Raw genomic sequence first — 16,575 nt, 5'->3', positions numbered from 1 at the left:
GACCAACACCGCAGGTGCGGCAGTTCTCGGGCCTGGTTGACGCCAGGATATATTATGACAGTAAGCGTAGAGTGCTGCCCTGTCACGTAGTCTCAAACCAAATTGGAAATCCAAAGCATCATTATAATCATGCTCATCTCATTAATCATCCAAAATATAAATTGTCCTTGCTCTTGTGGCCCTTCATGCCCGGAGCTCTCATGGTGACCTTGGTCTCAGTGTTCCTGTTCCTTCCTTCCCTGAATAGTAGTTCTGCTGTCAGTCTTCAACGTGTGACGTTCTGGGGGGTCGACGGAGGGACGAGGTGACGCTCACTCAGTCTGGCTCCGCGACTTAAAAGTCAATGTCGTTTGTAGGGGGCATAGTAGGTAGTGGGCTGCGTCCGTTAGCTCGGCCGACAGACCCACTACTGAACACCGTCGAAGTGACTCAGCAGAAGTGCAGTGTCATCTTCCGAGGGTAGCCTACCGCAGCGACCCGACATCCCCCCCCTGGAGCGTCTGTAAAATCGACAAATTCAGAGGTGGTTGGAGCAGCGAGTACAGGGACGGGGCGGTGTGAGAGCACAACGGGACAAGGGAACAAGTGTAAAGACGAAAAAAAAACCCAACCCTTCTTGCAGTATTTCTGGTGATACAATGGCTAAAATAACTGATGCAAGATTGCTTGTCAGAACCTGAATACATTCTTGTTCTCAATCGAAAGTGCTTGTTTGTTTTTGCAGTGATCATTATATTTAGTCAAGTTTTGACAAAATATTTTAACATCGAATCGAAACGAGGGTCGTGGTGTATGTGTGTCTGTGCGTGTGTGTGTGTGTGTGTGTGTGTGTGTAGAGCGATTCAGACTAAACTACTGGACCGATCTTTATGAAATTTGACATGAGAGTTCCTGGGTATGAAATCCCCGAACGTTTTTTTCATTTTTTTGATAAATGTCTTTGATGACGTCATATCCGGCTTTTCGTGAAAGTTGAGGCGGCACTGTCACGCCCTCATTTTTCAACCAAATTGATTGAAATTTTGGTCAAGCAATCTTCGACGAAGCCCGGACTTCGGTATTGCATTTCAGCTTGGTGGCTTAAAAATTAATTAATGACTTTGGTCATTAAAAATCTGAAAATTGTAAAAAAAAATAAAAATGTATAAAACGATCCAAATTTACGTTTATCTTATTCTCCATCATTTGCTGATTCCAAAAACATATAAATATGTTATATTCGGATTAAAAACAAGCTCTGAAAATTAAATATATAAAAATTATTATCAAAATTAAATTGTCCAAATCAATTTAAAAACACTTTCATCTTATTCCTTGTCGGTTCCTGATTCCAAAAACATATAGATATGATATGTTTGGATTAAAAACACGCTCAGAAAGTTAAAACAAAGAGAGGTACAGAAAAGCGTGCTATCCTTCTTAACGCAACTACTACCCCGCTCTTCTTGTCAATTTCACTGCCTTTGCCATGAGCGGTGGACTGACGATGCTACGAGTATACGGTCTTGCTGAAAAATGGCATTGCGTTCAGTTTCATTCTGTGAGTTCGACAGCTACTTGACTAAATATTGTATTTTCGCCTTACGCGACTTGTTTTTTTCTTTCCGTGTTACGCATGTGTCGGTGTCACTTTTTGTAAGCTGTCTCTACAACCAGCAGTTTGTTGGACCTCCATGGAACTCTGCTTTGTTGCTCTTAATGACATTTTTCAATGTGTGTCTGAGAAATAATCAGTTAATTGTTGGTACTAAGTTTTGCACACAGTAGAATTTTGTGTCACACCGAATCATGTGTTATGCTCCCCAACCAGGTCATGTTCAACGTCAACCTGCTTTGCGATGGACGTCCAAACAGCTTCTGTCTACATGTGTGTTAAATGAGGATGTATGTGGAATATAAATAACCAAATTCGGAGAAGCTTACAGCTTTTTTTTTTTTTTTTTTACCTCTGATTCCCCCCATCTGTGATCAGCAGCAAAAAATAACCCTTTTGCGAGTGTCAAGCGGGGAACAAGGAACGGCACAAGCGTTACACGCAAACATGCACGTACGCACGCCCACACGCATGCAACGCACACACACACACACACACACACACACAGGTTAAAACCAGCACTATTAGCTACACGAAGAGAGAGAGAGAGAGAGAGAGAGAGAGAGAGAGAGAGAGAGAGAGAGAGAGAGAGAGAGAGAGAGAGAGAGAGAGAGAGAGAGAGAGAGAGAGAGAGAGAGAGAGAGAGAGAGAGAGAGTACTAGTACGTGACTATGACAGGTCATGTGTGTGTCAGTGTGTACGCACGAGTTGTCTGAGAACGAATGTAAGTTTTTTATTTTTGTTTTTTTATTCAGAATTTTGCAACGTTGGCAGTCTCTTCAGTTTTGGATTTGAGAACGAATGTGTATATCTGTGTGCACGCGCGCGTGTGCCAGTGTGTGTGCGCCGAACGTACCTGTGTGTGTGTGTGTGTGTGTGATTGCGCTTGTGTGTGTGCGACAGCATCAAAAACCACTCGCATGTATGCATTGGCAGATCGCCTCCTATCCGCCCCCCCCCCCTCCAACGCACTCCCTCTCTCTTTTAGACACAGAAGCATCACTGCACAAAATAAATAATGAACAAAAGACCAAAGACTTATTTAGTGGGTACACCTTGTTTAATAGTGATGCGACGAACACGGTTCACTGGCAGCGAATACTAGTTCTTCATAAAACATGCGTGAAGCAAACAAGAACAAGAACAACAACAAGAACAACAACAAGAACAATAACAACAGGACGACCAAAAGCCTGACTCATCTAAAGATATATACAACAAAACAAAAAAACACGACTCACACAAAATCTTTTATGTAATGCGATGCCACCGAGACATCATACTGAAAATAGACGAACAAAAACACAAAACCAAAGATGTGAAAGAAACAATTGAAAGTCAGCAGTGTGTAAAAGCCTGACAGTATCTGTGATGGTTTACGGGAGGCGTACTGTGCCTTTACGGTAATACACAATTTCAGGGCTAAACAGATAATTAAACCGAATCTGGCATATCTGACGGACATAAAATCCTGGTTTTAGAGACATACAATCCTGGTAGTTGGAGACATAAAATCCTGGTACGAGGTATGATCCAAACAAAAGGATCAAATGTGATTTTCGCAGAGACTGTTTGGCGTATCTGGCCCAAAATACAGCTTTCATTAGAACTACTCTCCTCCTACATCGATGCAAAGTCACAAGTGCCTAAGCCAATCAGAAGAGGCCTTAGGGAGGCCTTATTTGGGGTTGCTTTTGAGCTCTGATTTGACGGCTTTTTTGAGGTCCTGGGTGCTGTGAAACTTGTTGGCAAAAAGTCTGATTTTCAAAAAGGGTATAACCAGAAATCACAAGGGGTGTAATCAGATTTGAAGATTGTGTGAGGCAAAAATGGGATTATTTGGTCTTTTAGGAATGGAGTTACGGCCCTTATTTTGTGGGAACTGACATTTTCATGTTCTGTTGTTGTTGCCAGAGACTTGTATAATCGCGGTTTGATCATTTTGTTTGGATCATACCTCGTAGTAAGAGACATAGAAACCTGGTAGTTAGACATTCGCAATGGACATTCTTATAGGAGGATTGAAAATAGATAATGTTGCTTCGTGGACAAATACTGACATAGTCACTTTATCTTCTTCGACAGCAACTATCGACATTGTAGGCTGGGTAGATGTTGTTGGCTCTGTCGTTGTTGGTTCTGTTGTTGTTAATTCTGTTGTTGTTGGTTCTGTTGTTGTTGGTTCAGTTGTTGTTGGTTCTGTCGTTGTTGGTTCTGTTGTTGTTGGTTCTGTTGTTGTTGGTTCTGTCGTTGTTGGTTCTGTTGTTGTTGGTTCTGTTGTTGTTGTTGGTTCTGTTGTTGTTTGTTCTGTCGTTGTTTGTTCTGTCGTTGTTGGTTCTGTCGTTGTTGGTTCTGTCGTTGTTGGTTCTGTTGTTGTTGGTTCTGTTGTTGTTGGTTCTGTCGTTGTTGGTTCTGTCGTTGTTGGTTCAGTTGTTGTTGGTTCTGTTGTTGTTGGTTCTGTCGTTGTTGGTTCTGTTGTTGTTGGTTCTGTCGTTGTTGGTTCTGTCGTTGTTGGTTCAGTTGTTGTTGGTTCTGTTGTTGTTGGTTCTGTTGTTGTTGGTTCTGTTGTTGTTGGTTCTGTCGTTGTTGGTTCTGTTGTTGTTGGTTCTGTCGTTGTTGGTTCTGTTGTTGTTGGTTCTGTCGTTGTTGGTTCTGTCGTTGTTGTTTCAGTTGTTGTTGGTTCTGTTGTTGTTGGTTCTGTTGTTGTTGGTTCTGTTGTTGTTGGTTCTGTTGTTGTTGGTTCTGTCGTTGTTGGTTCTGTTGTTGTTGGTTCTGTCGTTGTTGGTTCTGTTGTTGTTGGTTCTGTTGTTGTTGGTTCTGTTGTTGTTGGTTCTGTTGTTGTTGGTTCTGTTGTTGTTGGTTCTGTTGTTGTTGGTTCTGTCGTTGTTGGTTCTGTTGTTGTTGGTTCTGTCGTTGTTGTTTCAGTTGTTGTTGGTTCTGTTGTTGTTGGTTCTGTCGTTGTTGGTTCTGTCGTTGTTGGTTCTGTTGTTGTTGGTTCTGTTGTTGTTGGTTCTGTCGTTGTTGGTTCTGTCGTTGTTGGTTCTGTTGTTGTTGGTTCTGTTGTTGTTGGTACTGTCGTTGTTGGTTCAGTCGTTGTTGGTTCAGTTGTTGTTGGTTCTGTCGTTGTTGATTCTGTTGTTGTTGGTTCTGTCGTTGTTGGTTCAGTTGTTGTTGGTTCTGTTGTTGTTGGTTCTGTTGTTGTTGGTTCTGTTGTTGTTGGTTCTGTCGTTGTTGGTTCTGTTGTTGTTGGTTCTGTCGTTGTTGGTTCAGTTGTTGTTGGTTCTGTTGTTGTTGGTTCTGTCGTTGTTGGTTCAGTTGTTGTTGGTTCTGTTGTTGTTGGTTCTGTCGTTGTTGGTTCTGTCGTTGTTGGTTCTGTTGTTGTTGGTTCTGTTGTTGTTGGTTCTGTCGTTGTTGGTTCTGTCGTTGTTGGTTCAGTTGTTGTTGGTTCTGTTGTTGTTGGTTCTGTCGTTGTTGGTTCAGTCGTTGTTGGTTCTGTCGTTGTTGGTTCTGTCGTTGTTGGTTCTGTTGTTGTAGGTTCTGTCGTTGTTGGTTCAGTTGTTGTTGGTTCTGTCGTTGTTGGTTCTGTTGTTGTAGGTTCTGTCGTTGTTGGTTCAGTTGTTGTTGGTTCTGTCGTTGTTGGTTCTGTTGTTGTTGGTTCTGTTGTTGTTGGTTCTGTTGTTGGTTCTGTCGTTGTTGGTTCTGTTGTTGGTTCTGTCGTTGTTGGCTCTGTCGTTGTTGGTTCTGTCGTTGTTGGTTCTGTTGTTGGTTCTGTCGTTGTTGGTTCTGTTGTTGTAGGTTCTGTCGTTGTTGGTTCTGTCGTTGTTGGTTCTGTCGTTGTTGGCTCTGTCGTTGTTGGTTCTGTCGTTGTTGGTTCTGTCGTTGTTGGTTTTGTCGTTGTTGGTTCTGTTGTTGTTGGTTCTGTCGTTGTTGGTTCTGTCGTTGTTGGTTCTGTCGTTGTTGGTTCTGTTGTTGTTGGTTCTGTCGTTGTTGGCTCTGTCGTTGTTGGTTCTGTTGTTGTTGGCTTTGTCGTTGTTGGCTCTGTTGTTGTTGGTTCTGTTGTTGTTGGTTCTGTTGTTGTTGGTTCTGTCGTTGTTGGTTCTGTTGTTGTTGGTTCCGTCGTTGTTGGTTCTGTTGTTGTTGGTTCCGTCGTTGTTGGTTCTGTTGTTGTTGGTTCTGTTGTTGTTGGTTCTGTCGTTGTTGGTTCTGTTGTTGTTGGTTCTGTTGTTGTTGGTTCTGTCGTTGTTGGTTCTGTCGTTGTAGGTTCTGTCGTTGTTGGTTCTGTTGTTGTTGGTTCTGTTGTTGTTGGTTCTGTTGTTGTTGGTTCTGTCGTTGTTGGTTCTGTTGTTGTTGGTTCTGTTGTTGTAGGTTCTGTTGTTGTTGGTTCTGTCGTTGTTGGTTCTGTTGTTGTTGGATCAGTTGTCGTTGGTTCAGTTGTAGTTGGCTCTGTCGTTGTTGGCTCTGTCGTTGTTGGTTCTGTTGTTGTTGGTTCAGTTGTTGTTGGCTCTGTTGCTGTTGGTTCAGTTGTTGTTGGTTCAGTTGTAGTTGGTTCTGTTGTTGTTGGCTCTGTCGTTGTTGGCACTGTCGTTGTTGGCTCTGTCGTTGTTGGTTCTGTTGTTGTTGGTTCAGTTGTTGTTGGTTCTGTAGTTGTTGGTTCAGTTGTTGTTGGTTCTGTCGTTGTTGGTTCTGTCGTTGTTGGTTCTGTTGTTGTTGGCTCTGTCGTTGTTGGTTCTGTTGTTGTTGGTTCCGTCGTTGTTGGTTCTGGTGATGTTGGCTCTGTTGTACTAGATTCTACTGTTGTTGACTCAGAAGACTGTACTGGATCCGCCGGTGCAGTGCCTGCTGTTGTTGGTTCTGTAGTTGTTGGTTCAGTTGTTGTTGGTTCTGTCGTTGTTGGTTCAGTTGTTGTTGGTTCTGTCGTTGTAGGTTCTGTCGTTGTTGGTTCTGTTGTTGTTGGTTCTGTCGTTGTTGGCTCTGTCGTTGTTGGTTCTGTTGTTATTGGTTCTGTCGTTGTTGGCTCTGTTGTTGTTGGTTCTGTTGTTGTTGGTTCAGTTGTTGTTGGTTCTGTAGTTGTTGGTTCAGTTGTTGTTGGTTCTGTCGTTGTTGGTTCTGTTGTTGTTGGTTCTGTCGTTGTTGGTTCTGTCGTTGTTGGTTCTGTCGTTGTTGGTTCTGTTGTTGTTGGTTCAGTTGTTGTTGGTTCTGTCGTTGTTGGTTCTGTTGTTGTTGGTTCTGTCGTTGTTGGTTCTGTTGTTGTTGGTTCTGTCGTTGTTGGTTCTGTCGTTGTTGGTTCTGTCGTTGTTGGTTCTGTTGTTGTTGGTTCAGTTGTTGTTGGTTCTGTAGTTGTTGGTTCAGTTGTTGTTGGTTCTGTCGTTGTTGGTTCTGTTGTTGTTGGTTCTGTCGTTGTTGGTTCTGTCGTTGTAGGTTCTGTCGTTGTTGGTTCTGTTGTTGTTGGTTCTGTTGTTGTTGGTTCTGTAGTTGTTGGTTCAGTTGTTGACGGCTCTGTCGTTGTTGGTTCAGTTGTTGTTGGTTCTGTCGTTGTTGGCTCTGTTGTTGTTGGCTCTGTCGTTGTTGGTTCTGTTGTTGTAGGTTCTGTTGTTGTAGGTTCTGTTGTTGTTGGTTCTGTTGTTGTTGGTTCTGTTGTTGTTGGTTCTGTCGTTGTTTGTTCTGTCGTTGTTGGTTCTGTTGTTGTTGGCTCTGTCGTTGTTGGCTCTGTTGTTGTTGGTTCAGTTGTTGTTGGTTCTGTTGTTGTTGGCTCCGTTGTTGTAGGTTCTGTCGTTGTTGGTTCTGTCGTTGTTGGTTCAGTTGTTGTAGGTTCAGTTGTTGTAGGTTCAGTTGTTGTAGGTTCAGTTGTTGTTGGCTCTGTCGTTTTTGGTTCTGTCGTTGTTGATTCTGTTGTTGTTGGTTCTGTCGTTGTTGGTTCTGTCGTTGTTGGTTCTGTTGTTGTAGGTTCTGTTGTTGTTGGCTCTGTCGTTGTTGGTTCTGTCGTTGTTGGTTCTGTCGTTGTTGGTTCTGTTGTTGTAGGTTCTGTTGTTGTTGGTTCAGTTGTTGTTGGCTCTGTCGTTGTTGGCTCTGTCGTTGTTGGCTCTGTTGTTGTTGGTTCTGTTGTTGTTGGTTCAGTTGTTGTTGGTACTGTTGTTGTTGGCTCTGTCGTTGGTGGTTCTGTTGTTGTTGGTTCAGTTGTTGTTGGTACTGTTGTTGTTGGCTCTGTCGTTGTTGGTCCAGTTGTTGTTGGTTCAGTTGTTGTTGGCTCTGTTGTGGTTGGTACTGTTGTTGTTGGTTCTGTCGTTGTTGGCTCTGTCGTTGTTTGCTCTGTCGTTGTTGGTTCAGTTGTTATTGGTTCTGTTGTTGTTGTTTCTGTTGTTGTTGGTTCAGTGGTTGACGGCTCTGTCGTTGTTGGTTCAGTTGTTGTTGGTTCTGTTGTTGTTGGCTCTGTTATTGTTGGTTCAGTTGTTGACGGCTCTGTCGTTGTTGGCTCTGTTGTTGTTGGTACTGTTGTTGTTGGCTCTGTTGTTGTTGGTTCTGTTGTTGTTGGTTCTGTTGTTGTTGGCTCTGTTGTTGTTGGCTCTGTCGTTGTTGATTCTGTTGATGTTGGCTCTGTTGTACTAGATTCTACTGTTGTTGACTCAGAAGACTGTACTGGATCCGCCGGTGCAGTGCCTGCTGGTGTTGTTTTCTCTGTCGTTGACGGCTCTGTCGTAGTTGGTTCTGTAGATGTTGGTTCTGTAGATGTTGGTTCTGTTGTTGTTGGCTCTGTTGTTGTTGGCTCTGTCGTAGTTGGTTCTGTAGATGTTGGTTCTGTTGTTGTTGGCTCTGTCGTTGTTGATTCTGTTGATGTTGGTTCTGTCGTTGTTGGTTCTGCCGTAGTTGGTTCTGTTGTTGTTGGTTCTGTCGTTGTTGGTTCTGCTGTTGTTAGTTCTGTCGTTGTTGGTTCTGTTGTTGTTGGTTCTGTTGTTGTTAGTTCTGTCGTTGTTGGTTCTGTTGTTGTTGGCTCTGTTGTTGTTGGTTCTGTCGTTGTTGGTTCAGTTGTTGTTGGCTCTGTCGTTGTTGGTTCTGTTGTTGTTGGTTCTGTTGTTGTTGGCTCTGTCGTTGTTGGTTCTGTCGTTGTTGGTTCTGTTGTTGTTGGCTCTGTTGTTGTTGGTTCTGTCGTTGTTGGTTCAGTTGTTGTTGGTTCTGTTGTTGTTGGTTCTGTTGTTGTTGGTTCTGTCGTTGTTGGTTCTGTTGTTGTTGGCTCTGTTGTTGTTGGTTCTGTCGTTGTTGGTTCTGTCGTTGTTGGTTCTGTTGTTGTTGGTTCTGTCGTTGTTGGTTCTGTCGTTGTTGGTTCTGTTGTTGTTGGTTCTGTCGTTGTTGGTTCTGTCGTTGTTGGTTTTGTTGTTGTTGGTTCTGTTGTTGTTGGTTCTGTCGTTGTTGTTTCAGTTGTTGTTGGTTCTGTCGTTGTTGGTTCTGTCGTTGTTGGTTCTGTTGATGTTGGTTCTGTCGTTGTTGGTTCTGTTGTTGTTGGTTCTGTCGTTGTTGGTTCTGTCGTTGTTGGTTCTGTTGTTGTTGGCTCTGTCGTTGTTGGTTCTGTCGTTGTTGGCTCTGTCGTTGTTGGTTCTGTCGTTGTTGGTTCTGTTGTTGTTGGTTCTGTTGTTGTTGGTTCTGTCGTTGTTGGTTCTGTTGTTGTTGGTTCTGTCGTTGTTGGTTCTGTTGTTGTTGGTTCTGTTGTTGTTGGTTCTGTCGTTGTTGGTTCTGTTGTTGTAGGTTCTGTTGTTGTTTGCTCTGTCGTTGTTGATTCTGGTGATGTTGGCTCTGTTGTACTAGATTCTACTGTTGTTGACTCAGAAGACTGTACTGGATCCGCCGGTGCAGTGCCTGCTGGTGTTGTTCTCTCTGTCGTTGACGGCTCTGTCGTAGTTGGTTCTGTAGATGTTGGTTCTGTTGTTGTTGGCTCTGTTGATGTTGGCTCTGTTGATGTTGGCTCTGTTGATGTTGGCTCTGTTGATGTTGGTTCTGTTGATGTTGGCTCTGTTGATGTTGGTTTTGTCGTTGTTGGTTCTGTTGATGTTGGCTCTGTTGATGTTGGTTGTGTTGATGTTGGTTCTGTCGTTGTTGGCTCTGTCGTAGTTGGTTCTGTTGATGTTGTTTCTGTCGTTGTTGGCTCTGTCGTAGTTGGTTCTGTTGATGTTGGTTCTGTTGTACTTGATTCTACTGTTGTTGACTCAGAAGACTGTACTGGATCCGCCGGTGCAGTGCCTGTTGGTGTTGTTCGCTCTGTCGTTGACGGCTCTGTCGTAGTTGGTTCTGTAGATGTTGGTTCTGTTGTTGTTGGTTCTGTCGTTGTTGGTTCTGTTGTTGACGGCTCTGTCGTTGTTGGTTCTGTTGTACTAGATTCTACCGTCGTTGACTCAGAAGACTGTACCGGATCCGCCGGTGCAGTGCCTGCAGGTGTTGTTCGCTCTGTCGTTGACGGCTCTGTCGTAGTTGGTTCTGTAGATGTTGGTTCTGTTGATGTTGGTTCTGTTGTTGTTGGCTCTGTCGTTGATGATTCTGTTGTTGTTGGTTCTGTCGTTGTTGGTTCTGTTGATGTTAGTTCTGTTGTTGTTGGTTCTGTTGTTGACGGCTCTGTCGTTGTTGATTCTGTTGATGTTGGTTCTGTTGATGTTGGTTCTGTTGTTGACGGCTCTGTCGTTGTTGGTTCTGTTGTACTAGATTCTACCGTTGTTGATTCAGAAGACTGTACTGGATCGGCCGGTGCAGTGCCTGCTGTTGATGTTGGTTCTGTTGTGCTTTCTCCTGTAGTTAGTTCTGTTCTATCTTCGGCAACGGACAAGGTGGAACCTGGCGTAGTTGTTGTTGGTTCTGTTGTTGTTGGTTGTGTTGTTGTTGGCTCTGTTGTTGTTTGCTCTGTTGTTGTTAACTCTATTGTAGTTTCCGATGTTGTGCTTTCTCCTGTCGTTAGTTCTGTTCTATCTTCGGCAATGGACAAGGTGGATCCTTGCGTAGTTGTTGGTTCTGTTGTTGTTGTTGCCTCTGACGGTGTAGTCATGTCTTCAGCTATGGACATCGTGGAAGCCGGTGTCGTGGTTGTTGTTACGGCATCCAGCAGCAAGGTAGGTTGAATCACGGCGATAGACAGCGTGGGTTGGGGTACGGTCGTGGTTTTCAGGTCAGCGATAGACAGCGTGGGCTGGGGTACGGTCGTGGTTTTCAGGTCAGCGATAGACAGCGTGGGCTGGGGTACGGTCGTAGTTTTCAGATCAGCGATAGACAGCGTTGGTTCAGGCTCCGTCGTGGTTATCATGTCAGCTATAGAAATTGTCGGTCCTGGGTCCTGAGGACGAGGCTCTGCAATAGACAGAGTGGTGAGCATCGTCGTCCCTGGATCTGTCGGACGAGGTCCAGCAATCGACATGGTAGAAGCCGGTGGATCGTTGGGACGAGGCCCTGCGATGGACAGAGTGGAGGCCGGGGGAGTGGGTTCTCTGGCCATAGAAAGGGTGGGGACCTGTGATGTCACCACCGCTATAGATAAGGTTGGCGCTGTAACTGGGGGGTTCCACAGCGAGAGGGTCGGAACCACGGCGTCAAAAGGTAAAGGTCCGGCGATCGACACGCCAGAAGCCTGGTCAGTTGGCTGTACGATGGACACTGTCACTCCGCTGGCTTGCCTCTTCTGCACGTGCGTATCCCCTGACCTCCTTTCGGAAAGTCCGTCTTCGCTTCCACCTGCTGAACGATCGTCGTGGCTTCCTTTCAGTTTGCTGTCCAAGAAAGCCGATTGCATCTTCGTTTCATCCTCTCGCCTGTTACGGCGTTCGTTCCAAGCTTGTTCTGATACTTCTCTTCGCCTAAGACTGTCATGGCTTCGTCGAAGTTTTCTCTGGATGTATGTCTGCTGCCGTTTTGCTGCATCTTCTCGCCTGATGCGGTGTTTGCTTGACTTTTGCTTGGATTCTTCTTCCCCGTGAGAGCTAAACCTGGAGCCGAATGTTCCGCTCTCTCGTCTTCTTGCTCTTGCTCTGCTGATGACCTCTCGCTGCCAGTCTAGGCCGTTTTCTGATCCATCTTTTGCAAAATCGCGAAGATTTCTCAACCGTTGCTGGTTCAGGCTATGCGGAATACTCCTCCTTCGTCTGACGTTCGTTTGTTTAGAAACAGGGACAGAGAACGGCTTGTTTATGGACTGTTGCGCTTTGTCGACACTGTCAGGAAATTGTTCGGTTTTTGAGTGGTTAGTCGAGGGTTTCGAGAATAGGATGCCGTTAACTTCATCTAAAAGTTTCTTCTCGCTTGTGGATGTTGAGCTGGACTTGGAAGCAACACCTTTAGCGTGTTGTTTTCGCGAAGGTTTTCTAAAGATCTGCTCCACATTTTCCTTTCCCTTACCCTTACCTCTACCAGAAGGTTGAAAGAGGAGCAAGTTCGAAGATGATTTGACGCCATCAGTGTTACCTTTACCAAGCAGAGATTTACCGCCAACCTGATTCTGCCCAACGCCTTTAGAGTCGAAGTTTGACATGAACGGAGTTTCCATGACGTCATCATCCTTGGAGCGGAAGGGATGTATCGACGAAGTTTCCGTTACGTCATCCTTTAGATCCTTGGAGAGGAGATGATGCTCTGACGAAGTTTCCGTGACGTCATTGTTGACGTCAGACGGTGGGGGTTCGAAGGGCTGGGCGAGGTAGAAGAAGGCTGTGAAGGATTTGCAGCATAGCGGAGGTGTCACGAATCCGAAAAGACAGCGCAATACCGAGCACGGAGGGCGTTCTCCTTCATCCTGAGTGGAACCTGTGTGCAACAGAAAATACACAGAAGAACTGTTTAGAAGATCCTGAGTGGAACCTGTGTGCAACAGAAAATACACAGAAGATCTGTTTAGAAGATCGACAACGGGGCGGGAACATACATCAGTCGGTAGCGCGCCTGTCTTAAAAGCCAGTCCGGGGTTCGGCGTGGGGTTCATATCCCACGGTCACATTTCTGTATAGACTCTGATCGATGGCCAGCACCCCCAAGGGCTTGGAACAGACAGATAAACGCATACGCGTAAGACAATAACAACAACACCAACACCACCACCAACAACAACAACAACAACCAACAACAACCAACAACCAACAACCAACCAACAACAACAACAACAACAACAACAACAACAACAACAACTTCAAAGCAAACAAATGATACGAGAACATTTTGAAATAGATGGTTTGTATGAATTAATAACGTAATATCAAAATAGGAAATATGTAAAATAATGAGAAAAAAACAAAACAAAACACATTGATTGTTTGAGGAATGAACAAACATACAAAGAAATAAATGATAAACAAAAGTAAGCACAGAAAAACAAATCTATGAATAAACAAACAAACAAACAAATACATAGATAGGTGAACGAAAGACTGAATGAATGCGTACATGACGAAATGAATGAATAAACAAATAAAATAAAACAAAACACACAAAAATACACTGACGAATACCGTTAAGCATACAGATATCAAGTGTGTTATATAATGTTATTGTTTTATTGATTAAAAGGGCACGCTAAAGCGTCTTCCCAAACGTAAAACAAAAAACAAAAAACAAAACAAAAACACTGACGAAATATAGAAATAAATAGAATACAAAACACCAAGCAGGTGTGTTAGGAAACGCTACCGTTGCTGAGCTTTGGTTCAGTTTTGTGTGTTGCATGTAGTTGATTTATTTGTACTTTGTGGGAAAGTACCGATATTATGTTTTGTAAACACAATGTGTATGCTTGGACGAGAATTCAGGTGAACTTTCTAGTCCTGTCAAAACAAGTTGTTTACCACGCTGTTTGTAGTGTGAGTTCGTGGCGTTCGTTCGGATTAAGTGCGTCGGCGCTTTTGATGTACGTCACAGAGAACGTCACTGTTCTAGTCCATAGACGGTTCGTATATAATGTCGTTGTATCATGTTCGGTCTGGAATATTCTCGAGATTGAGTATTTACTATATATGCCAGCGCGATTTGAATGTTAAAAAGCTTCTATTTGAGTTCTGCTACGATGTGCAGTTGTATGTATGGAATGCTAAATAAATCCTCGAACTCAATTTGACGAGTTGTTTTCTGCTGCTGCGAAGACGGGCGACGTAGAATAAAAGAACACAACTATACGACGTTTGAGAACTTGTGGCAATCTCAAGTGTCGTGTAACAAGGTGCAAAAATAAGAAAGGAAGAAAAACACACACCACAAAACGAAGAAGTAAGAATAGAAAGAGAGAAAAAAGAATGACACGAAGAAATAAATGACATCAGGGAAAAAAGAAAGAACGATTAAGAAAAAAAAAAAAAAAAAATGTAAGAAAGAAAAACAAGTCGCGTAAGGCGAAAATACAATATTTAGTCAAGTAGCTGTCGAACTCACAGAATGAAACTGAACGCAATGCCATTTTTCAGCAAGACCGTATACTCGTAGCATCGTCAGTCCACCGCTCATGGCAAAGGCAGTGAAATTGACAAGAAGAGCGGGGTAGTAGTTGCGCTAAGAAGGATAGCACGCTTTTCTGTACCTCTCTTTGTTTTAACTTTCTGAGCGTGTTTTTAATCCAAACATATCATATCTATATGTTTTTGGAATCAGGAACCGACAAGGAATAAGATTAAATTGATTTCGACAATTTAATTTTGATAATAATTTTTATATATTTAATTTTCAGAGCTTGTTTTTAATCCGAATATAACATATTTATATGTTTTTGGAATCAGCAAATGATGGAAAATAAGATGAACGTAAATTTGGATCGTTTTATAAATTTTTATTTTTTTTTTACAATTTTCAGATTTTTAATGACCAAAGTCATTAATTAATTTTTAAGCCACCAAGCTGAAATGCAATACCGAAGTCCGGGCTTTGTCGAAGATTACTTGACTAAAATTTCAACCAATTTGGTTGAAAAATGAGGGCGTGACAGTGCCGCCTCAACTTTCACGAAAAGCCGGATATGACGTCATCAAAGACATTTATCAAAAAAATGAAAAAAACGTATGGGGATTTCATACCCAGGAACTCTCATGTCAAATTTCATAAAGATCGGTCCAGTAGTGTAGTCTGAATCGCTCTACACACACACACAGACAGACACACACACACACACACGCACACACACACACACATACACCACGACCCTCGTTTCGATTCCCCCTCGATGTTAAAATATTTAGTCAAAACTTGACTAAATATAAAAAGGAAGAAACAAAGAAAACAAGAAAGAAAGAAGAAAAAAAACACACGAACGAACGAACGAACAAACAAACGAACAAACGAACGAACGAACAAACAAACGAACAAACGAACGAACGAACGAGCGAACGAACGAACAACGAGTAGTACAAACTACAAGTAAGTAATATCTCGGTTACCTTCTGAGCCGACGCCGATGTTCTTCAGAAAAGCGAAAGTGTCTGCAAGGGGGACACAGCAAAGGACGAAGCAGAGAACTGCCAAATTGACAAAACGCATGTTCTCTCCCTTAAGCCCATTACCTTCACGCAACTACGTGTATATATCAGATAATGTAACAAGTAAATTTGTCCTAACATCTGGCTTTACAGTGGTGACAACTTGAAACTTTTTTTTTTTTTTTAAGAGAGCAGGGCCGAGGTGCACGAGAAAGTTACCAACCGGGTCGGAGCCGGCCGCGGTGTTGGATTGGTTGAAATTGAGATTTGTTGTGATTTCAACGAATCAGACGCCGCGGTTTGTTCTCTCCCGTTCGGGTGGCACCCACTTGCGGTTCGTGCATCTCAGCCCAGATTGCTGACTCCGCATTTAGCTGGTTCACAGATTTAAAGGCTCTTTATGATACCTGACAAAATATCTTTTAAGATTGCGTGTAGATCTTATAATGAAACGACGTTATTAGTATTTTTGACCAAAATATGACATTTTACACGGATCGAGACAGCCAGTGTTCCTCCGAGACCGCGCTAGCGGTAGAGGTGAACAATGACTGTCGAGATCTGTGTAAAATGTCATATTTTGGTCAAAAATACGAATAACATTTATGTATCGATAGATTCTGGTTAGAATTCCTTTTAGTTTTTAAGATTGAACGCACACACACACATGCACTATTTTGTAGTCTCGGTTGACCGCCTAAATATGATTTATTTTGTTGTCGGCCTCTGACGTCACATGGCTCAAAGAAGGGAAATCCAGTTCAATCGATACATTGTTCTTTAATGAGATAAGACATCGAAATAAAAAGAAAATCAATCTTTAAACTGAAATCTTTGATGCCAACCTCGAGAAGACGTCACACGGCGGATAATGGCGCCACGTAAGTTCTTTCATCTCAGATGGTGTATGACCGGTCCTGAGGAAAACAAGGAAGTATTTTGAAAATGGAGTTTGTCATAACTGCAGTGGAACATTCCTCGTAACGTCAACCAGGCTGCACATGCATGTATCGGTATCGTATATAATTAATATGATGATTGGCATCCTCATAGAATTATGTGACATACCGATTTTTGTGTGTCAAATTGTAAAGATTTATTAAAGAAAATGCGAACTCAACCGTACAGAACGCAAGTGTTCATCTTCCGAATACTATTACTATTGCTATTGCTATTACTATTGCTTATTTGTTGTTTATCTTGTTTATCGACCTTCAAGATCGATAGATCACAGTTCTTGTGCATATCCCGTTTTGTTCCTTGACGTCCATTATGATAGTACGTACAAGATACGTACCTTGCTATCATTAAACATGAATGCTCTTACAAGGGAAACAACTGCATTGCCCTTTGCATTGCAGTAAGATGATTGCCTCCCTTGGATACAATTTTCTCAGTTTGGGTCCTATTGTTATACACGTAACTTGTATTTTTTTCTTTGATTTTTTTTTCTTTCAAGGGTTTGATAAAATCACCATTCTTTCTTGCTGTTTTTTTTATTTATGTGGTTTTTTTTAACAAAACGCGTCTTTTGAAACATTTGACGCAGGTTTGTTTGGTAAATTCTTGAGG

The 16,575-nt window shown here is 42.9% G+C and overlaps 1 protein-coding gene across 1 annotated transcript; it reads right to left on the bottom strand.

Annotated features, from left to right (window-relative positions):
- Window positions 1–2,632: 2,632 nt before the first annotated feature.
- LOC138980724 (mucin-2-like) lies at window positions 2,633–15,342 on the bottom strand. The gene is made up of 3 exons (XM_070353629.1): window positions 14,965–15,342; window positions 9,420–12,358; window positions 2,633–8,915 (listed from the first exon to the last, which is right to left on the bottom strand). Exons 1-3 carry the CDS (start codon window positions 15,062–15,064, stop codon window positions 3,582–3,584), a joined length of 8,373 nt encoding a protein of 2,790 aa, XP_070209730.1. The 5' UTR covers window positions 15,065–15,342; the 3' UTR covers window positions 2,633–3,581.
- Between the last annotated feature and the right edge of the window lie 1,233 nt (window positions 15,343–16,575).

The sequence above is a fragment of the Littorina saxatilis genome, linkage group LG11 (genome assembly GCF_037325665.1).
Source record: "Littorina saxatilis isolate snail1 linkage group LG11, US_GU_Lsax_2.0, whole genome shotgun sequence".
Lineage (NCBI taxonomy): Eukaryota > Metazoa > Mollusca > Gastropoda > Littorinimorpha > Littorinidae > Littorina > Littorina saxatilis.
Note: the sequence above shows the minus strand (reverse complement) of the source record. Positions and strands in the feature narration are given on the sequence as shown.